Below are 23,179 nucleotides of genomic sequence, written 5' to 3' on the forward strand. Positions count from 1 at the left end.
TCTTATTACTCTTCCTGTGTATGTCTGCATTACTTTTACAGACTCCTTTATCTCAAAGCAAAAGGCTTTGCCTCCTGTACATGTAACTGAAATTACTGTTTTATAAATAGAAAGTTATGTGCTCTGAATTGGAATGGCTTCTTTTTATTACAGTGAACAAGTTAAAAGTGGCCCATGCAGAAAAAAAATTGCTGTGATAGGGAAATAATAGTCTCCTAGGTTCTTGAAATCACCCATAATTCTTTGTGATGAGAATGGAAAGCTGCTTACAGTTCAAAGGTGTAGGTTTTAACCATGAAGTCACAGCCATGATTGCACTGTCTGCTTTATAGCTTGGGATATTTCCAGTCATTCTGTCCACAGAGATCATTCTTTGTTTACAGGAGTTCTGAACTAAACCATAGCTCATAAATATTAACTAGGTATCTCAGTTCTTACTGTTCTCTCATTTCTTCATTCATATTATTTAAAGTGCCATGATTTTAGTGTATGTATCTCAGTACTTCTGAGTTCCAAAAAACACCTAAGTGTTGTCCATTAGGTGTCCTGGAAAGTCTCAGTTTATTCAGGCCCGCCAGGGTATAAGTTAAGTACATGACAAATGTTCAAACTTTCTAAAACTCACTGACCTGACTTTGTCATGTAAACCTGTCGTGCGCCCTCCCAGAGATACTGTCATGTAAAACCCAGCTTCTAACAGTGCCTTAGACTGGGTGTAGTAACTTGTTAACCTCTTGTCTAATGAAGGAAGGATTTATAATTTAATGTAAGGTGAACACCCTTCCCTGCAACCTATTAACAGCCATCTTCAGATGTTGGTGATGTGTCAATTTGCAGGTTCAATTGCTTAGGCACCTACAGGAAGATTGAGATTGCTTACTTCCTCTGTGCTGCTTTCTATGCAGGAAAAAAAAAAAACACAACAAACTATTGTGGGCTGTTACAAACATTCCAGTCTCCTCAGCTGAACAGTAGGATAGGAGTAGACCACTGGGTTTGCTGTGGATGCTAAGGAATTTCATGCCTTTAGAGTGGAATTAAATCTTCTTGTGCAGGATAGTTCATAGGACTTGGTTCTCTGTTAAGTGTGGTTAGTGTTTGCAGGCAAAGGACCATAGTCATAACCACTTTATGGCTATTCTATCAGTGTAAGATGAATTAATGGTTTCACTTTCTAGAGCATAAAATTGCTGACAAAAAGATGTAGGGTCAGAAAGACATTTCTGGGCCAAGCTGTTCCAGATTATTGCTATCCTTCATAAAGCTTTGGGCCTCTTCCTCAGAAAATGCTGTAAGTGGAAGTTCTCACCAAGGAAATTACACTGAATGGATTCTGCACTGACTTAACATGAGACTTGATTCTCTGCTCATAAAAGAGCTCAAGTCAGTGTGAACCAGATCAACGTTACATTCAGAACTATAGATTTGACACACTTGGTTTAAAAAAAAAAAAATCTCGGACTGGTTCTCTTAGGGTTTGCCACAACATGAGATAATAAAACAGCATTGGCTCACACAACAAAACAAGGCAAGTGTGTCATACTTACCATAAATTATGTAAGTCATCATGTTACTGTGGCCACCGTGATTATGCTGCGTGCAGATTGCACGATGGGCATTTCCTTCTAGTCCTAATCACTGCCTGTCTGCCTCACATTTACAAATAGCAAAGCTGTTTAGGGCTGGTCTGACTTGGTGTGCCATCCTGGATGGAGCTCAGCAAAACTTAACATGGAACAAGCTTAGTCAACTTACTCTAAATATCTAGTTATACTTTTTGGCAGCCTCATGGTGCATCTTTCTTTACAAAGCATCCTTTTTTGCTTAGAAATGGTGTGAGATTCAGATGGCACATAGATCACTAAAGTGCAGATCTGCATCTGCAGATGCACAGCCAGCCAGTAGGCATATGGGCATGAGTGGAATTGGGGCAATCTGACTGCATCCTGAAGTGTGTGCTGTGCAGGATATGCCTACTGCAGTGTACCATGTACAGAGAAGATAACTTTGACTGTCTAATCAAACTGGCTCAGGCTGAGGCACCACATAGCCTGGGCACAGTAGCCAAGAGCTCTGGCAGTTCAGACATACCTGTGGAAGCACTCTGGAAATCATAAATGAAGAGCATCCCACTAAAATCAGTGGCACTAGGCTTACAACTTTAATGGCACTAGGAATCTGTTCGTTTCTCAGGTATAGTTTCACTTTGTAACTGAACTTAAACTGCAAAAAAGCCAATCTATCACAAAACACACTCTAGGAACAGCATTCACCTACATTTCATATTTTTTTTATATTTCACTTGAATATCACTGAATCATCCATTTTTATCTACCTTGCTAAGAAGTCCCTGTATACCTTACACAGCAGGAGTTCATAATATAGAGCAATTTAGTAAGTTCAAGAGAGCAAATCACAAGTCAGGCAAAGCTGGAAGCAGAGTCTAAATGTCCTGGGTACAGCAGAAAAAAATTCTGAATGTTAATGTACTAAGAAGAATTTCCACCAGACCTGCTGGTAATTTGTAAACATAATTGGAATGCATGAAAATCAGGTCTTCTAGATAACACCTGTGAGTCTACTGGTGTAAGCAGCACCTTATTAAAGCTTAGGAACACTCTTGCATGTGAAGTTCTTCGTGCTCTTAAATACTTGTAACACCAGGCCTTAATTTATTATTAATTTAATCTAATCTAAAACTCATTTGATAAGAGCCATGCTGACTTCAGTATCTTTTTCGTAAGGACCTAAACAAGAAAAAGTTAAAAACTGATTTATGTTTAGTACTTTATTCAGTGAACAAAAGCAGCAAAATGAAAGAAATACTTTTCCAACATTAAGTTAAAGAATTTTATGAAGAACATTTAAAAAGAATAGGTAAAGCTAAACACAAACACAGTGTGCCCCACAAACACATGCCCCAACAGACCTTGCATTACAGAAATTCAGACATTAGGGAAGAACAAGCCTCTTGAAAAATCCCATCTCTGTCCTGTGGAATCCACTCGATTCAAGGTAATCTCTCAGGTTATTGTTACATGTTGCAGTACTTCTCAATAAGGGCTAAACTGTGTCTTCAGGTTGCAGAAGGGCTGTCACGCCATGTTACTGTCATGGCAGTTAGCTAATTCTATGAAAAGAGATTTTTTTCAGTTTTGGCTTTGTCTCTTCCTGCCATGGTTCATATGAACTAAGCTTGGGTGCAGTGTTCATGATTTTCTGTACTGACCACTCTGAAGCTGTCCTCGATTTCAAAACCATACTTTTCAGCAGGATTCAAGGTATCCAGGCATTTAGCGTCTCAAGACTTAGATATACTTAATATCAAGTATACATACTTATATATACTTAATATCAAGACAGTTCTTAATTTTACTGTTTCAGAACACCAGCACAACTGGACACTTCACAGGACAAGCCTGATTCTCCTCTCCAAATACCACTTTAACTCCTCACACTGCATCTAAGCTTAGCTCTGATTTTCAGTGAAACAAAAGTGAGACATGATCCAGAACCCTTTCTCTAAAAAACATATATATAAACTCTGGACATCCATCACGAAGAATGGCTTTCTGAAGTCTTAATTTCCTTGTGGTGTGTGCAGTCACACCGGTCATGTAGAACAAATACAGAAGCTTTCTTAATAGCTCCCAGCTCAGCAGGAGATAAGAGAACAAAAATCAGATCTTGAACCTTTGTCCTTCAAACTACTAGTTTGCCACCACTGTGAGTTTTACCAGAAAATGTTCTGCTTTCCTAAACCTCAGCTGCCAAAAGTCTGCAGTAGGTAGAGTAAGCTTTCATGGGAAAAAACAACTGTCTGGGATACTGTTACAAACTGTGATTTAACCCTTACAGGTTCTTTTGCTAGTACGTCTATAATATTGTAGAAAAGGCCAGATTTGTCGACACCTGCTGGGAAGCAAAAGCTCCCCAAAGGGGATCGCAACCTCTAGCAGGAAAACCTCACAAGCGTGGAAATGGTCCCGTACGGAAATGCCTGTAAAACTGCTCCCCTGAGCCTTCACCTTCCCCAGGTTTCCGTGGCTGCTCAGCGAAAAGTCTTCTGCCTCCTTTGCGAATCCATCCTGAAAAGCCCAAGGGCTTTTTCCATCTCGCCTCTCTGCGCGCTTGCCTGCCCTCGACAAGCACCGCGGAACCCCTGCGAGCCTGACGTAGCAGGGAAAGGTTGTTCCACCGCACGTGTTCACACCGAGCCCTCGCCAAGCGTTCGCAATTGGGGTATTTAAGAACATTCAGTTTTCCCGACAGAAAAGCGGGCGCGGGGTGACCACGGGTCCCGGGGTAAGAAGGAGATGGGGTGAAGGAGAGGGGGTGTGTGAAGAAATCGGGCAGAACCGCGGGCGGCCCGCGCTCCTCAGAGGGCGGCAAGACCCCACCGCACCTGGCAACTCCCACAGCAGCGCCTCGTCTCGCCCCAACCCGCAGTAACACGGAGGACAGCGGGGCACCATTCCCCTCCCTCGGGCCGAGTCCTCCCCCCGCACCCCCATGCGGCTCCCCCGACCTGGGCTGCGTGGGACGACATTCGCGCCGCAGCCCCAACCACCGCGCTGCGGTCGCCGGCCGCGCCCGGGGAAACCCGGCCGGGATAGGAGCCGCCCCCGGTGCAGGCTCCCGCCCGTCGCGCCGCTGCCGCGCAGCGTCGGCACCCCGCGCGGGGGATGAGCCGCACTGCGCATGAGCGGGAGGCGGCGGAAGGGCCCGTGAGGAGCCGGGAGCTGCTGCCGCCGGAGGAAGCCGTTGCCGCTGCCGCCGCCCTCAGTCTCCGCCTGAGCCGGGAGGGAAGAGGCCTGCACAGCCCTCAACATGGTGAGTGTCCTGTCGGGTCGCCTTGTGGCCCGGCTCGGCCTCTCGGGGCCGGCCCGGCACGGCGGCGCCGCAGGGGCAGCTGGGGCCTAGTCGTGGCAGGCTGGGGTGTCCGGGAGGGGCAAAAGGGCCAGTCCCGGGGACCCCCGCCATCCGAGGCGTGATGTCCTGGGGCCATGGGCTCCTCCGTTCTCCTACCGAGCATGGTGTGTGGGGCCCGTGAAGGGTGGTGCGGCTGGCCGGGGCCGCCGGCCGCGGGGCAGACAGGCAGGAGGCTGTTCTTGTGTAGGGGCGAGCGCCGGGGCCTAGGTGGGGAACGCTGAGATCCCACAGAGGCCTTCGGCCCGCGGGGGTCTGTCTGGCCTCCTCACGATGAGGAGGTGCTGTCTTGCACTTTGTATGAGTGGTCAGGCACCTTTGTACGGGACAGGCGTAACAGAGGTGTTCCGTGGGCAGCTTGGTCTGTGCCCTGTGCAGGGTCAGCAGCAGCTGTAACTAGAGAGAGTGCAGGGGGCTGCCAGAAACCAGGGGCTACTTGAAGTTTTTGTTGGGATTTCAGGCGGCTCAGGGCCAATTAAGTGCCGTCAGTTCACTGGGAAACTTGGATATGTTGATCTTTCATGAATTGGGCTTATGTTGGAGTAAATCTGGTCTTGGTAAGGCTCCTATTCATGTAAGTGTTGTAAAGGAGGACCTATCTGTCTGGCATTTTCTCCATGATGGTTTTTTTCCTTATATCTGAGGATTTGCTGTGCACTGAGTTCAGCTGACTTTATCCCTTCTAGAGGGACGCAGCACTGGTTGGAACAAAATTTGCCCTTTTTTTGTGCACCTGAACAAATGAAAAAGGCATTCTTTAGCCTTAAATGAGGAGAGTCTTTACTGGTCTCTTGCACAGTGTTGCAAGCACCCAGGGCAACATGTTTGTAGTCATACTTCCAGGCCTTCTCGATACAAAAGTTGTACAGCTTTAGCTACAGCTCTACAATTTGAAGCTGTACTTCTACATAGCAGCTATATTGCTTTAGGAAGGGTGGGAGGGAGTCTAAGATCTGCTGGTGTAGAAATGTTGGTATATAGATATCTTATACCCGTGGTTAATATTATTCTGGAAAGCAGTGTTAAAAGCATATTAAAAAAAAAAATCACCTTTAACTGATGGAGTTATATTGGCATAAAAATGTATTCAGGATTTAAATTAGTGGTGCTTTATGCAGACCTCTCATAAACTTATCACTATGTTACTAGCATAATTTTTATTTGAATACTTTTAAGTGGATCTTCACTTCAATTTTTTTTTTATGGGTGGTTAAAACTAAACTCTGGGTGAAGCTCAGACTGTAGATGTGTAATCTGCAGTTCCAGGACTGTTTGAAGTAGCACTTTGGCAGTAACATTACACAACTTTATAAAAAGACTTTTTTCCGTAAAAATCAGCTAGGGCTGCCACGCAGTATATCTAGTGTAGGTATGCAAAATAAATATACATGCATATATGTGCATACATATGTTCTTGGCTGGCTGAGTGGTTAGAAATTTAAATTGAACAATACCATAGTAAGTGTCAGCGTAACATAAATAATGAGGCACGTTATTGTGAGAATAGCTTTTTGTGAGAAACAGCAGAATCTTCCTTGCTTAGTTTTCTTGGAAATGCTCAACTGAAGAACTAGCAGATGCAGCCTGTGAACAAAACTCTACTGATGGCTTGGGAGTTACTAGATTGGAGAGAGTATCTGAATACTCTATAGTCATGGCCCCAAGCGTAGTTGTTAGGCTCCATGCAAACAACTCTTTTCCAGGTTGTGCTCTAGCACTCAGGTGAAAGGATGACATAGACACTGAAGTGGGACGAAATGACAGGCTGCAGCTTTTGTAAGAAGTAAATACAGGTTTGAATTGTTTCGGGCACCCAGTATAGGATTCTGTACCTATGCCTTTAGCATGTCAAAATCTAGGGGAGGTTTATGTTGGATATTAGGAAAAGTTTCGTTGCTGAAAGAGTGGTCAAGCATTGGAATAGACAACCCAGGGAAGTGATGGAATGACTGTCTCTGGAAGGGTTCCAAAAATATGTAGGCACTTAATGGCCACAGTGGCGTAAGGGTGACGGTTGGATTTGATTATCTTAAAGGTCTTTTCCAACTGAAATGGTTATGTGATTATACATGATATATGCCCCCTGTTTAGATAAGGGAAAGAATAGGGAGACTTCTTCACAGAGATCTGAAGATGGCGATCCAGAAACACAGGATTCAACATCCCATTTTCCTGCTTGTATGCACTACTGCTCTGGCAAGTACTTCAGTGGCTATGGCAGGTTCTTGGGGCCGGGTTGGTTGTCCAGCACAGCAAATGCTACAGTAGAGGCTCCTGCAGCTGGGGCCTGGCTCCTGCTCACTCACATTGCACTGCCAGTAAGAGCATTTCTGGCATTGACTCTCAGGCAGTGGTTTAAGGACAAAGGTTTCCAGGCTTTGAACTGTCTTTGTCTGATACCTGGAAGGGAGGCCATTACAGCAGCCTGTTATGCTCAGTGGCCATTTAGCTAGCTTGAAAAGTGTTTTCTATCCAGTGCTCAGGTACACCACCCTGGCACCGTTCCTTGGATCGCTGATAGCAATCTGCCTTTCTTATGCTTTCGTTTGAGCTGAGCAGCAGCTATAGAAGTGGTCTCCTTCACCTTATCTGTTAGTATATTACTGCTTCATCTCATCACAAGGACAAGTAGTGTGCCTGTAAATCAAGACAGAGCAGCAGACTGGTCCATTACACTCTAAGCCATCTTCTCTGAGGAGAAGAGCTACTTACCTGTATTATTCTGAATGACTTAATGAATCTAGGACTTTGTGTAATAAGACAAGCGTGTGAGTAGCCATATCTTTATCCAGAACTAATTGCTAACTAGATCTCTACTTACACTATTACGTTATCCAGTTTGAGTTCTCTGAGGAATATTTCTATGGTGATAAATATGTAATTTATTACTGCAAACCTCAGGTGACAGGAAGTCATAAAAATTTAGTGTTACAAGAATTTCACGTCTGACGCCGTCTTCTGTAATGTTATTGTACTTCATGACATTGTTATGTGGTGTTTAACTCAATAAGCTGTTGTGCAAGGCTGTTTGGTATGGTGGGTATTCATGCTTGTAGCAGTTTGTTGATATTAAATGGTTTGGGGTTTGGTTCTCCTATAGTAAATCTTGCAGATTCTTGGCGTTAGGACGGAGTAGTCTGAGTGCTAGACAAGATGGTGCATGATCTTGTTTCCTTTCCTAGTGTGCTAGAGAACCCTTTGAACTTACACTGTAAAATCACTTTTAACTAGAGCCATGAAAACATTATTCAGGAATATGAACTACTCTGAGAACAAGGTGTGAAATTTATTATGTAGCTCTTGATATTTTACTCATGTTTCATGGTGCCAATGCAAATATAAGGTATGAATGCAGCTTCTAATGGCTGAATAGAGCTTCTGCTTCAGACCAGAGCTAAGAGTCATAAACAACTGACAGCTTTATTTTGTCCTTTTTTAATTGGAAGAGCTTAATTTTGGTGCTTCCTTCACCTCTAAAGTTAACATGAATTATCTTAAAAAAACCCTACTGCAACTGCTTCGTTCTTCTGAGTAACTATATATTCTACAAAGGACTTTCAGCCCACGTGCAAGTGCTAAAATGATTTTATCCACTAAAAGAACATTAGGAGTGTAAAAAGCAACTTTGATTTTATGTTGCTTAGATTTTTTTTTTTTTCCCCCTCCTGGATTTTATATCTCAACAGACCTTTCACGTTTCGGAGTTTTATTCTGTTTCACTGCAGACGAGTGGATTCACAGTTTGAAACAGAAGCTTAAGAATGAACTGGCAATTGTACTTAGTGTGCCCTCTTTTCAAGAAACTGTTGTGGAAAATAAAATACAGCTGCAGAGCGTGTTTGTTTACATTACACAGAAACAGTGGCTATTTGCTTTAATTGTTTTTGTCTTTACCTTGAATTTTACGAGTTTTTTTTTTGGTGGTATGTATGCATGCCATCACAGTTAGTGGATTAAAATCTAATTCGGTGTGTTCATAGGCTTCTATTGTTTTGATTAACTTCTGTTTTCTTATTTTAAAAAAATGGCCACGATTTTGCCTTCTAAACTTTAACTGTGTATTTTTTGCATACAAGCAGTAAAGAAGATTATGTGCAGGTGTCTTATCCATTCTTTTAATGGATACAGCCTAGTGTGGAATGATTCAAACATTGTAATGGAGCAGCATTCTCTTGACCATTAGTTTCACACAAAGGTACAACGAAACAGACAGTAAAGATCTCTGAGGTTATTGCATGTGAAACCCCTTCTGTGTGCAGGCTGAAGTCACTCTGTATGAACTGATGTCACTGGGGTCCTTTGAAAGTGTGAGGATGCTTCCTGCAGCTGGATCTCTTGCTCGAGTTTAAGTACAGCTAGCGTAAAAGCCAGATGTCACAGTGTTCAAATTCCTCTAGTTAGCAGTGAAACTAGCAGGAACCAGATCATCTCTAATCAGTTGCTGGGAAGGGAAAGGTGAAAAGCAGTTATTCATTACTCTGCAGTGATGAGTAGAAAAGAAAGTGAACTAGTTCTTTGGGAACCATAAAGAGTTTTGGGCAGTGATACTTCCAACTGACTGTGCACTGCTTGTCTAACTGGCAGCTGCATATAACCTTTGAGCAAGGTCCAAGAGCAGGGTTTTGGTTGGAATCCTCAGCTCTCTGCTCCAGGCAGTGAGGGATGAAGGTTGTTACTGTTTCTCATGGGCATTATTCAAGAGAGTGGAACCCTCATATGGTTATCAGCTCTGCAGAAAATGTTGATGACCAGTATGCAGAGCTGATCTTTGAATCTGAGGCGACTAAACGTTGAATGTGGAAGATAAGGGAAAACCACCATGAAGTCCAAGTTGGCAGATCATTTTTAGCACTTTTTATCCCTACATTGGGAAAGCTTACTCCCCTAATCAGGGAGAATGTCATTCTGAGGCCAAGAAAAAAAAAATATTTAGGGAAAAAAGCCCATGTTGCCTTTTTTGTTTCTTTTGTTTGTCTGGCTTGTTGTTTGGGTTTTTTTGTGTGATTATGTGTGTGTTTGTTTGAATTAAATTTTCAAGCTTTCACTGAAGTATCTCATCAAAGATGGGCTAATGAAATAGAAATATCAAATTTGGTACTTCATAGGGAGACACAAATTTTCATTTAAAAATCAATGTTATAGCACCAGATGCTCATTGCAATGATGTAATTGTTGTAGTTTTATGAATCCATATAGTGTAGCTTTTAATTTGGAGAAGTTATTCTCTGTTCTAAAAGTAAGGTTTTTTCCTTTTATCCAAGGGTTAAGACTTACTAGAGAATCTGTTGCATTTGTTTTTAATTTATTTTCCATTGGTTTTCACTTGTATATTTTATCAAGACAAGTATCTGTTAAATAAAATTCTATCTTCCTTTTTAACTTGTGTTAAAGTTGGGCTATTTTAAATGGATTGCATTGCATTACAGGTCATGCAATTGCAGTGTAAGGTATTTGTTGCCTGATGACTAGAGGATTAAAGGTTGTAGGGTGCTCTGGCTTCTGTATTGCACACTTAAAACAATAATAGACTGTTAGAGCTTGGCTTCTAGAAATAGCCCTTAAAAGTGCAGAAGGCTTGGAACCTGCTAGTGCTTGAAGTGTGGGTTTTTAATGTGATGAAAGAAGAGCTATAATAGGATAATAAAAACTCAGCAGTAATTTCATCTCTTGCTGTCCTGTAGTAGGCCTTCAAAGAGTTGTCCAGTCACTTTGGATGTAGAGTGTCTCCCCCATGTTGGCAAGGTTCTGTGGAAACATTCATCAAATATAAAGAAAGGGCTTTGGCATTTCTTCACTTAAAAAAAAAACACATATTTGACCAGTAAAAATGGAGTTATTGCAGAAAAAGATTGTCTGAACAGTGTGATTTACTGCAGCTTCTGCATTACCAAGTGCTATATTGATGAGTGCTATTAGCTGCTTGACTCTTGACAAATTCAATGTACTGTTTAAAAAGGTTTTACATTGTTACTGTCACTTAGTCCCAAGCATAGAAGTTTTCATGTGATTTTTTTTTTTTCCATCTGATAAACTGCCTTCTTTTATGTGATAAGACACAAAACACTATGATTTGTGGGCTTGGGCATCCATCCTGAAGTAAACCTGTTCCTTGACTTTATGTTGTATGTCATTGCTTTTAGAGTTTACTCTTGTAGGAGTAGGGCAGACCAAAGCCACTTAAGGTTTTATAGAATACTCACTAAGAAAGGGCTATGCATACTTATGTGTTCATGTTTAAACAAACCAAACAAAGCTCCTAATGATTAAAGGCATCAGTTTTGTCAGAAAAAAAAAAAGGGCAAAGCTAAGTTCACAAATGTGACTGCCCTACAGTGCCCCTGAGTCTGTGGTGATGCAGCAGTAAAAATGAGTGAAAATCCATTAGTAATTTCTGGAAGTTGTTCCACCTGGCTTTGTCAGTGATTTTTGTAGAAATTTGAGCTCAGTGTTGTAGGGTGCTGGATGTCTGCTGGTGAACTCGAAGCACGCACAAATTGTCAGCAACAAGGCTTTGCAGAACCTGCCCTAATGGCTTGACTTTCACCTGGAACCACTTATGAAGATCTGACTTTCAGAAACATGTTTGTAGCAGAAGATCTAATATTCAAAAGACAGTTGTAACTTTAAATGTAGTATAGCCTAACTAACATCAGTGTTTAAGTCTGCAGCTTGTACTAAAGTTTTGGCTTTAGCGAAGTGGTGTATAAAGAGCATTGTTTTGGTTTGAGGGTTTATTTATTTATTTAAAGAATCTTAAAGGATATTCATCTGTTTAATATATTATGTGGGATAATATCAGTTTAAGTCAAATGTGATGCCCTCGTATATGTTTTTTAAAAATGTGTAACTGAGGCTGACAGCTTAACTACCATTACAAATAATGGTGTTCATGTTCACTGCCACAAGCAGCAGAAAACTTTGATTTTGACTTTTAGGGCTGGTGAATTTGTGTTCTGTAGCATTAGTTCTTTTTTTTTTCTAATGACAATGTGATTGGACACTAATTGTCCTTTGGAATGAAGAGTTTGATCCCATGCTGCTCCAAAACCGTTTGTTCTTTGGCTGAGGAGAGTTTATTAGGTTTAGAGACTTCTTTGGCCTTTTTCCCCCCCCATATTCCCTGAGAAGGAGCCCTGCACATGGAAAATAGAATATAGAAGTTTTGATTGGAATGCAAAGTAATCTACAAATGAAATATACACCACATAAGAAATCCAGTCCTGACTTAAAAGTCAGAACTATGTTGTAACATTAGGAGTCTTTTTTGCTTTGAATGTATTGAATAAACTGTAGACCTGAATTTGGATTTTGTGTAGGAGCTGTGCGTGTGGTTACTTTCTTGTCATCATCACTAATACCTTTGAAATAATGAGCGTGCTTCTCCTCATTGAAATATCCTTGGGTATCCCTCTACGCTGATAAATTACTGGCAGCAAGTTCTCCATTCAGTTTTGCACTAGAGCAGAGAGGGCTGTCTCTCAGTCTGGGTAAGAGGCCTGAAATTCCAAGCTCTCACCTTGGCTATTCACTCCCCTGCCTGCCTCTGGCAAAATTACTTTTTTTTTTTTTTTTTTAAACCTTCAGTTGCTGCACCTGTGAAATGGAGACAATGCCTCCTCACAGGAATGTTTTGCAACTTATGTAGGTGGAGTTCAAAGTGAAAAAAAATCTCTAAAAGAAAATGGAAGAAAAAAATAAAAGCCTTTTAAGCTATTTTTGAGTTTATCTCCCTGAAATGGATGACCCAGCCTGGAGCCTCGCTGCCACAGGAGGCACATGGAGAGATCCTGTTCCTGGCAGCATGGTCTCCCCTGCACTAGCTGGCATGTCTGTTAGTTTGGTCAGCTGGGGCTAAATGACTGCCAGCCTCTCCTTCAGGGATGGTGATTAAACCAGCTGTCCTGTTGCATCTGTTAAATCAGTCTGTCAAATATTTTGATAGCCATGGGCTCCATTTAGGCATCTCAACTGTTCTTTTTTTGTAGGTGTAGCATTGCATCTCCTTTATTAAGAGGAGAATGTGGGGGTTTTGTTCATTTTAAAAAACCAATTGGTTTAAATAAAACTATGTCCCCAACTTACAGCTGTATATGAATTTGCTATGACCTTCAGCTCTCTTTCCAAAGGTGCAGTAAGAACACCCATTTTCTATTGCTTTGCTAGCATGATTTTTGTGATTATTTAACTCAGTTTTGTTAAAAGGTTTGGTATGGTATTTGGTATGTAGAATGAAGGTACTTTAAATAAAAATTATTTTAAAAATTTTAAGTTATTGATTTAAAAATATCTTACTAATACTGATGGTTTGGTGCCTTTTTTCTCCCCCCCCCCCCAGTTAAACATACCTAGTTACAGTATTGTCTGCTTTTTACTAGAACAAGTTGAAATCATCACAGAAGGATAAAGTGCGTCAGTTTATGGTCTTCACACAATCTAGTGAAAAGACAGCAGTGAGCTGTCTGTCTCAAAATGACTGGAAGTTAGATGTTGCAACAGACAACTTTTTCCAAAATCCTGAACTGTATATACGAGAGAGTGTTAAAGGATCATTGGACAGAAAGAAGTTAGAACAGTTATATAACAGATACAAAGGTGAGTACCCTGAATTTTAAGGCTTATTTCCTAGTTGCGTGTATATGTTCTTAATTATAGTGTAGCACTGCAACTGTGCTCCTCTGCTGGCAAATCTTAACCCAGTCTTTCAGATTTGTTTTTGTGTTTACTAACAAAACAAGTTAGAAGAGGAATGTAAGTAGGTTTCTTTGTGTGCTCTAAATACATGTACGTTTCTATGAGAGTAGGGCCTGGAAGTAGAGTTGAGTGTGCAGTGAGTAACTGTAATGGTTAACATGGGGTTTAGGGTGTTGTTTTGGGGAAAGCATATCAGGATTTGCTCCTGGAAGGCTGCATTCTAAGGATGGATTTTACCTTATTTTTATTCACCTTCTGCTTATTATCAGGTAGCTAAAAACCAAACAGAAAAGAAAAAGTCTCTTCATCTGTTACATCGTCGGTGTTGAACTGATGATGTCCTACCACAAATAGTAAAATGGATTCAGTACAGTAGAACAAATTGCGTTTTAGCACTTAAAGGAAATAAATCTGAGTGCTACGTTTTCTGTCAGATTTCACATGTGTATATAATCCAAATACCATTTTCCTGAGGTCTTTGTTGGCTTACGTTAGTAGATCTTTGTTAGTGCACTTGAAATGTGAGCATCTCACTTCCAGACCAGATGTTGATTCCTTTCACGGAAAGAGGAGTGTGCCTGGCTGACTTGGAATCGGTAATGGGGCAACGTAACTTTCCTCTTGGAGGTTACCATGTCCAATTTCATGCATGCTGGTGATGCCAGAAAATGCATAAAACTAATGCTGATTTAGTAGTTGATGGGCAGATTTGAATATTTTATCAGTCCAGCTTGCAAATGGACATTGCAGAATTGTTTATAATGGTGCACAGATCACAGTCTTACCAAAGATGCCAATAATTAAGTGTGTTGGTGGGAAAAGGACCACTGTTCTCTGTACAGAATGAGTCAGAATGTCATGTGTATTATTAGACAGAAAACAAATGTTTGTGGTGCTTTTGTCTCTCAATGAAAATAACATAATCTGCATTGTGTGGGAGGCTTTATTGTAGTAACTGCCTCAATTGTTAAAGCCTAACCATTGAAAATACTAATTTAATTTTGTTTTCAAAATATCCACTTAAAAGGGCTGATCCCCAAAATGGCTTTGTTAAAATGTTTGCCTATCTTAAATACACTTGTTGTATAAATGAGGTCTTCCAGAAATCTGCTTTTCTTGATACTTACTTTTATATCTTAAAGATCCTCAAGATGAAAATAAAATTGGTATAGATGGCATACAGCAGTTTTGTGATGATTTAGCTCTTGACCCAGCCAGCATTACTGTACTCATCATTGCATGGAAATTCCGAGCTGCAACACAGTGTGAATTTTCAAAGCTGGAGTTCATGGATGGAATGACTGAGCTGGGGTAAGTGTGTAGTAAGTGTTAGACACTGACATTGCAATCCAGTGCCAGAAACTGGAATGTATGTTGAAACAGCCCTGTTTTGGGGAATTGCAATCACCTCATCCTTTTAATGCTTCAGAGACTTTTCAGAGTCTAGTGTTGCTTGTCTGTTTCTAAAACCATATCTTTCTGTGTGCCAGATGCTTAATGACTAAGAAGAGGGAGGCAAATTTGAGTGCCACTTGCTCTGGCTGATTTCAGTTAGTTGCCATAGAGCTACTCTGATAGGTAAGACAAGGATGTCCAGATGCAGTCTGGCATACCTGGGCTTTTCTCTGCCTGGTGACAATGTAGTGGTCTTCATCACATTTGTCTGAAATCTCATGGATTTTAGAATTTGATGTATCAGGTAGTTTGTGCAAGCATCAACGTAAAAGAGGTGACAACAAAGAAATGAAATTGTTGTGTAGGTGCTGATTAATTAAAAACTTCCTGAATTTTGTTTTCATAATTGTACTGTGTAAATTGTATAAGTTCTTGTTAAAGTTATAATGCATATTTTGTAGCAAAATGAATGATACACAAATGAACATGCTTTTTTAAAATGCAGATGCGACAGCATAGAAAAACTGAAGGCCCAGATTCCTAAAATGGAACAAGAATTGAAAGAGCCAGGAAGATTTAAGGATTTTTATCAATTTACTTTCAACTTTGCAAAGAATCCAGGACAGAAAGGTTTAGGTATGTATTCTGAATTGTTTGTTTGTTTGTAAATGTGGGAAGTGACTGATTAAAGCAGTATTATTGTGATCCAATGAATCTGAAAGATAACCACCCTTAGGAATAGAAACATATTTCTGTTGTGAAGGACAGATGTCAATTTAAGGTGTTCAATCTGAGAGAAAAATCTGCATCATTAATACAGACAACAAAATTGAATGAGAGAGGGTTTACTCTTTTACTAATTGTATGCAACCCTAAGTAAGCACAGTGGATTATGTTCTTAGGTTAAAGGCATGGTGATACCACTTAGAATTTGCAGCACTGAACAGCTTGCTTGAATTTTCACTTTTAGGATGAACTTAAGCTGTAAAACTGGTTTCCCTGTAAGCACACTGGTACAATCTGTTATAACATCTAAAATGCTTGCAAATGTCTTGGCAAAATAGAGTTGGAAGAGTACAAATGGAATTCTGTATTGTGGGCTGGATGCCTGTTGTTGTGCCATTGGTAATAGGTGCCTAGGTGCCTTTTTGCAGCCTTTATTGGTTTTTCCACAGCTCACTGAATGTTTTGTTGCTTTTTTTTCATTATGTCAGAGCACTTTGGTTGATTGTGCTTTGGATTAGTGCAGCAGGTGAAATACAAGAATCAGTTATTGAAAATAACGACAGAACACCACCGCAGTTCTGATGAAACAGGCTGCCCAGGGGAGTTGTGGAGTCTTCCTCTGGAGATATTCAAGACCCATCTGGATGTGTTCCAGTGTGATCTGATATAGGTGATCCTGCTGGCAAGGGGGTTGGACAAAAGAATCTTTTGAGGTCCCTTCCAGCTCCTAACATTCTGTGATTCTGGGAACATGCTGAACAAACTGTAGATATCTTTAGTCAAAATAGCAAAAATAATAGAACAAAAATTTCTTTCAAGAAATTGCATTAGTTAACCAGAATGTATATTCATTTATATACAGTATAGTTGAGAAATTAGCCATAACCAGTGCATTATGACTCTGTTAATTTCTCAAAAGTAGAAGAGTTAACTTAAGAAGAAATAAAATATTGAATGGCCACTAAATTCTTCTGTGGCAACTTGTGAATTAATTTTTCTCAGCAATGGAAATGCCTTAAACAGACTGCCACAGACCAGCTTTGCATTCTTATGCTGTGAAAAGATGAGCATTCTGCTCTGGTTTTATTGTCTTTTATATGTGGATCGACCTCTGACTTAAAATATTTAAAAATAAATAAGCAGAAGCTTATTAATTCATTTTGTTTTTTAGGTTGTTACAATAAAGAAAATGTCAACAGTTACTGAATGGTGAGAAGGTAGAAGTTAGGTCATGGAGAATGTCAATGTGGAATCAGTTCTGCAGTGTGAATGATTGCAGGATTTAGTTTGGAGGGTTTTTTATGGTTCCTATTGTAACATTGTAGCGTTTAACAAAAATCTTCAAACAGTTTTACAAAAGGAATATTTTGCAGAATCTCTGTAAGGTGGTAAAAGTGAAATAACAAATTACAGTGATACCATAATTACACGATCATTTTTAATTAATTTTCTCAAAGCTTCACAATAACAGAACTGTTTGATGGAGTATTTGCCTCCTTGTTTTCTTCTCCATATTTCTAAGGTATAAGGAAAAGTTGCATTATTTTTCTGAATATCTTCCCCCTCCCCTCCAAAAAACATATCTTCTTGGGCATCCCAGATAGAACAGACTTCAGTAAAAACAGAAAACTAAGTCCCTTGCTGTATTTCTCATTCATCTAGAAGCTGCTTTACCCAGGTTATGCTCTAGCAAAGTATAGTTTTCTCAATTCCATATAGGATATATGTAGTATAAGAGTTGGTTAGATTTTCGTTTGTGTTTTTGACTTTGGGTCTGGAAATGATGTAGAACTGGTCTTAGAATCTGGATGCTTCCCAGTCCTTTTGATTGCAGTAAATACACAATTCTAGGCATGAATTTACAATAGGGCAGAATAATTCTGGTAAACCCTGAAGCAAAAAAATATTGGGAGAAGTTCAGGACAGAAAAGTAAGTGCTCCTAGTTAGGCAATTAATTTTGGAGTTTCTAAGTAGCTGCTTGTAAGAACTTGCAAATTGATTTTAATGTATATTGGCTTAATCTTCCAAACATTGTGTAGCAGTTCAGGCACAATTCTGGAAACACATTTCCTCTGCATAATTCCTTACTGCTGTGGATGTCTTAAGTTCTTGTGATATTTACATGTCATTTGGGAATACCTTTCGACTGATGTTCATCTCAAACACTGTTTGCTTCTCTTGCATCTCTCTGGACAAAACTCAGAATGGAGCATATATTTTCTGACTTTCATATTTGATCCATGAGGACCTTTCTGAGCGTCCTTTCTAAAAGGATATCTTGTGTGATTTCATAAAACTTCTTTTAAAACACATAGTTAGTCCTAAGGCCTTCGTGCTTTTACATGTTGTGACTTACATAATGAATTTGAGGTAGCTGCTTCCTGAGACCTTTTTTCAAAGGGTTTGGTCACCCACAAGAATAATCCCCAGGTCCTACAAGTGTGTCCAAGTGCACAGTTTGTGTATAAACTGCTGTAAATATGCAGCGAATTGGTAACTATGCATTTTCATGTGTGCCTGCTATTAATGCATCCCAGGTAAATAAAACTTACTTTTCTAATCTGTTTCCTCGAGGAAATCAGATCAGCTTAATCTGAAGTTTGTATCTGATCAGGTTTAGAAGACTGCACTTGTAAGCTGAAGTGCATACTTTTTTTGTATCTGAATCCTCTGTCGAAGAGTGATACCTAAGCTTAACACTCTTGAACAAGTTGTCATTTTCACATACAGCTTATTTACTGAGGAGTGGTGACAGAACTATAAAATGTCTCTGCTTCTCAAAACCCCTTTGCAACTGCTGGAAAATCCTCCACAAATTTTGTTCTTTGGTCCCATCACTGTTTTCCCTCCAGCAATGCAGAGTTCTTGCTTTGTTTTGCTTGGAGTTGATTGCACCTCTAAGATTTTGTTGTCTGGGGGAAGGGAGTGGTTTTATTGGGTCGTAGGTTTTTGTTTTTTTTTTTTTTCCCTTTCTCCTGAGGTGCAGTTATGTGCTGCTTCTCTCTGCTCTCACAAGATGTTTGTTGTTGAATGACATTTTGCTATACTGCAGAATTTGAGAGGAGGTCACTTAACTAAGCATTTTGGGGTCACTGTGTGTACTCCATGCTGGATCCTGAACTCTGTAAGGTCACTGTTAGCATTTTGCTGTCCAGTACAGAGGTCCTTGGTAGCTCGTGGTAATGGAGACAACGCTAGGGAGAGATTTGGAACTCAGAGACATGGCTTTCTGTGATCAGCTAACACATTGCCATATGCCACTAATAAAGAGTCAATGCATGTCAGTTTAGCCTTTGGCAGATAGCAGGGGGCCACTTGCTCTCTCCCTACATGCTGGACTAACCAGTCTGTTCTAACTGCAGCACTGCAACAGCACCCAGCACCTGCTGCTGACAGCAGCATACAGTTGCCTGACAAGGCATTAAGCTGTCCTCCTTCCTCAAGGGTGTTTTCCTGAGAAACAGATTCAAACCAAGCAAGAACTTAATGGGAGTCTTTGGAAGGAAAACAAAACCTGAAACAAACCCAAGAAATGCACACTAAACCAACCAAAAACACCCCTCAAAACTTCACCCAACTGAAGAAAGACCAACGACTAACAAACCGACTATCAACCATCTGCTTGTGCAGTACTTAAAAAGAGTTTTTCAAAAGGAAACCTTCTTAATAAAATGAGCACTTGCCAAAATCGTTACAAAACTAGCACCTGTATCAAGGTTGCTTCAAAAATGAAATCCTAAAATGCTAGCTTTGTATAAATTGTGTTTTATATATAAAAAAAATACAGCAGATCTTGCTACAAAATTCTCCAGATTTTCAGATCAATAGCATTCTAAGACAAATATTTCACTACATTTTAACTAAAGGATTGTTAGCAAAGGACGTGAAATATCTTTGAGTTTTGGATACTGTAGAAACTAAGATGGGCAATTTTCAACTCTATATTTGAGTGATGATACTAAAATCTACAAAATACTTGCATGGAACTTGGTTTCTGGTTGCCTTTATGGATCCATGAGTATGTTTACATTAGCTTAATCTTTTCACCTTTATGAATATATGGTTCACCTAGTGTTAGATACCTGTGGAGTTGCTGTGTTTGAACTGTAATCTCTAAAAGTAATATATTTTAATATTACAGATTTAGAAATGGCCATTGCCTACTGGAATTTAGTACTTAATGGAAGATTTAAATTTCTAGACTTGTGGAACAAATTTTTGTTGGTAAGTTAAAATCTTTACATAAACTGGACTGCAGCATTTCAAAAGTTGGAAGGTTAAATGTGTTTAAATTTATGGAGTAGATGAAATAGACTATTTTGACCCAGATACTGCACGCCATAATGTGTATAAGAGAAACTTGTTTTGGGGCTATGGACGTGTCCAAGACAGTAAAACCAAATGTCTATAAGAGTCTTATTTATTTCATTAAAATATAAATTTTCCACCCTCCAAACAGGAACATCATAAAAGATCTATTCCTAAGGATACCTGGAACCTTCTTCTAGACTTTAGTACAATGATAGCAGATGATATGTCTAACTATGATGAGGAAGGTAAACATTTCCATTTTCTTTCATTAACTTCTGTGTTTTATGCTACATTTATTACTGTGTATCTGCTTTGGCACAGCTGGCTAATAGCAGCTTAATTAGAATGTCACTGGTGATCGAAAGCTCAGCGAGAGCTGCTCTAGTGCATGTTGTTGTCATCTGCTTGGTACTGCACCTTTCAAAGAGAAATGCTGAAACTGTCTTAAATCCATTTCCATTCTTTTCGTCTGTCTGAGCTCAAGTGCTGATTCTTTATTGGACAAACCCCAGTATTTGTCTGTTTAAAAACCACAGGTGTTCTCTCAGTGCAGTTCTTGACATCTTCAACTAAGTAATTGATTTCATGGCCGGTACAATTCTTTGTAGGGTCCCTTGGTTATTGGATTTCTTAGCTGAGAATGTTTTTGGTTGCTTCCTTTTGTGAAAGGTGGACATGGAGTAATATGAAAATGAAGCTGGCAGCGTAGAGGAATTGCTAGGCATAAGCAATAATCTATCCAATGTGTTTCTTGTAAACTTCTGTATTGATCTTTCCTCTTCCAGTCCATCTGTAGCCAAGAACAGCTAATTATCTTCAGTTGTTGGCAGCAGATCAGTTCAGTGAGTGGAGGAAACTCTAAACTCCTGATACTTCCAGAGCGGAGGGAAGCAAACTTCTACAACTTTAATAATTAAGGACAGTTCTTATTCCCTTATCATCAGGCTGCCCACAAGAAATAAACGCAGTTTAGAAAGATGAAAGGCAGAAAACATGATTTAATGATAATTTAAGGGCAGAAAACATGATTTAACGATAATTTAAGGGAGGAAGGAAAAACCAACTCGGCCCAAAATTGTTTTTAACCTTCATGTACCATCATGCACCTGACTGGGGACTTCTTTGGATTTGTCTGCCTGTAATATGTAAACCACTGATGTACGTTTTGACTATCTCTTGGTGAGGAATGAAGGATTCTTATCTAGTGTTGCAGATTAAGCCTTCTAGGGCCTTGTGCTGTGTTGGTGGTGAGCGGAGCACACGGTGCTATTTGGGTAGCACCGAGGATGCTGAGCACTGCATTCATGTGAACTCAGAGGGTGAGCAGTAAATGCTGTACTGTGTTAAGATATGGTGCTGCTCAGGGCGTAGAAGGCTACATCCAACATTCAGCATTTTTAAAGCAGCTGTTGCTGTGCTGGAAGTCAAGTTCTGGTATTATAACCAGGATGGATTTAAGTTAGAATTTTTGTCAGCTTTTCCACCCCCCCCCCCCCTTCTTTTGTCAGTGCCTTTCTCTCCCTCCCCCCCCCCCCCTCCCTCTCCCCCCCCCCCCCCCCCCCCCCCCCATTTTCTTTTTATTTGTCAGAAAGTTGAAGGTAGTATGACCTCTGAAAGGGATGTGTATTAACTGGGTTTAAAGGAAGTAGAAATTTGTCACCAGCTCTTAAATTTCAAGCAAGAAAAGCAAATTAATTTTGTGTGTGTGTGTGTGAAACTATGCCTAGTTAAGACTGGAAAGCGAATCCCTTGTTTAGATCTGAAGCTTTAACAGAAATGCTGTGTTGAACTGAGTTCTTACGTTCTTTTCCTTTTGGGTTTTCCCTTTCAGGAGCATGGCCAGTTCTTATTGATGACTTTGTGGAATTTGCACGCCCTCAAATTGCTGGGACAAAAAGTACGACAGTGTAGCACTAAAGGACCCTTCTAGAGTGTACATAGTCTGTACAAATACCTGAAATGGAAAATTGCACAGTCAATTTCTGCTGGCTGGACTGAACTGAAGATCAATCCTCACAATTATGGCTGAGGGTTGAGACAAACCTTTAAGGATACATCTTGGACCATATCATATTTCATTCTTCTACTGGTGGTTTGGGCTTTTCTTCTAGTCTGGACCACTCTTGCCCGTTAAAATTCCAACATTATGGATTTCATCATGGATTTTGGTTTTTGGGTTTTGTTTTGGTTTTTTTGGTGGACCACCCTTTAGTTTCATCTCCCATAAGTCCCATAATAATAATTATTTTGAGGTTTCTGGTTTTACATAAAGCACAATGCTGGTCATCATCAGACAACTGTTGTGTGGCATATGAATTATACAGATCAACAGCAAACCAATTTTTAAAAGAACCCTTAAATATACACTTGGGGCTAGTTGCAAAGACTGTATTGATAGCACTTCCTGTAAGAGTGATATATTTAAGTGTACTGGGTCCGATATTCTTCTTTCTTTTCTGGAGAAGTACAGGTAATGTCTAAGTGAGTTTGAGTATCTGGTTAAAAACAATTGCAGAAATAACCAAGCAAACCCGAGGTGGTTGATACTGGGATATCTAGGTGCCTATCTGAATGGTTTGATTGTACATCAGCTGGCTGCAAGAATGGTTGAAGTACGACATAACTACTGTGCACTTAAAGCACCCATGTGTGATGTTCTAGCTGGCCTTCAGTGAGCCTCATTGAGATAAGCTGTGTGTGTCATGATAGACTCTAATATTCTCTAGGTTATTCTCTTAAGAATGCAGATTTCATTACAGTTTTGAAATGCTTATGTCTGTCCAAGAAAGGTTTTTCATTTCTGTGGAAATCTCAGACTTGAATATAATGAATTTGTCTTAAATGTTTGCTACGCAGTACAGTATTTTAAATCAAGACATGTAAATGTTTATGGTTGAGGTATGGTGAAACAAATGGCCCTGTTGTACCCAAAGCTGGTGAGTTTGTGAGTCTAGGTTTTGAAACCATTATCCTGAGAAGAGAGTTAAATCTGTATAACATAGAGGTACTGCCATTATGAATGACACCCGTTTTTAAAAATTATTTTCATGAGCTTTCCTTAAATTGACATATCGCTGTGGTTGCCAAATACAGAAATGAAGAGTAAAGCCTTCCCCAGCCAGCACA

The 23,179-nt window shown here is 40.0% G+C and overlaps 1 protein-coding gene across 1 annotated transcript; it reads left to right on the top strand.

Annotated features, from left to right (window-relative positions):
* The first annotated feature begins 4,811 nt into the window (after positions 1-4,811).
* On the top strand, positions 4,812-22,132 carry DCUN1D1 (defective in cullin neddylation 1 domain containing 1). Its single transcript, XM_054386003.1, has 7 exons — positions 4,812-4,833; positions 13,305-13,521; positions 14,763-14,931; positions 15,521-15,651; positions 19,884-19,966; positions 20,202-20,298; positions 21,885-22,132. The coding sequence occupies exons 1-7, from the start codon at positions 4,831-4,833 to the stop codon at positions 21,962-21,964; spliced, it is 780 nt and encodes a 259-aa protein (XP_054241978.1). The 5' UTR covers positions 4,812-4,830; the 3' UTR covers positions 21,965-22,132.
* Positions 22,133-23,179: the final 1,047 nt, after the last annotated feature.

Source organism: Indicator indicator, chromosome 13 (genome assembly GCF_027791375.1).
Source record: "Indicator indicator isolate 239-I01 chromosome 13, UM_Iind_1.1, whole genome shotgun sequence".
Taxonomy (NCBI): domain Eukaryota; kingdom Metazoa; phylum Chordata; class Aves; order Piciformes; family Indicatoridae; genus Indicator; species Indicator indicator.

Bases quoted from the DNA above. Each gene is read 5' to 3' on its own strand.
- DCUN1D1 (XM_054386003.1), top strand. The intron at 15,652-19,883 runs GTATGTATTCTG...TTAATATTACAG, and splicing joins TCCAGGACAGAAAGGTTTAG to ATTTAGAAATGGCCATTGCC. The intron at 20,299-21,884 runs GTAAACATTTCC...TTTCCCTTTCAG, and splicing joins GTCTAACTATGATGAGGAAG to GAGCATGGCCAGTTCTTATT.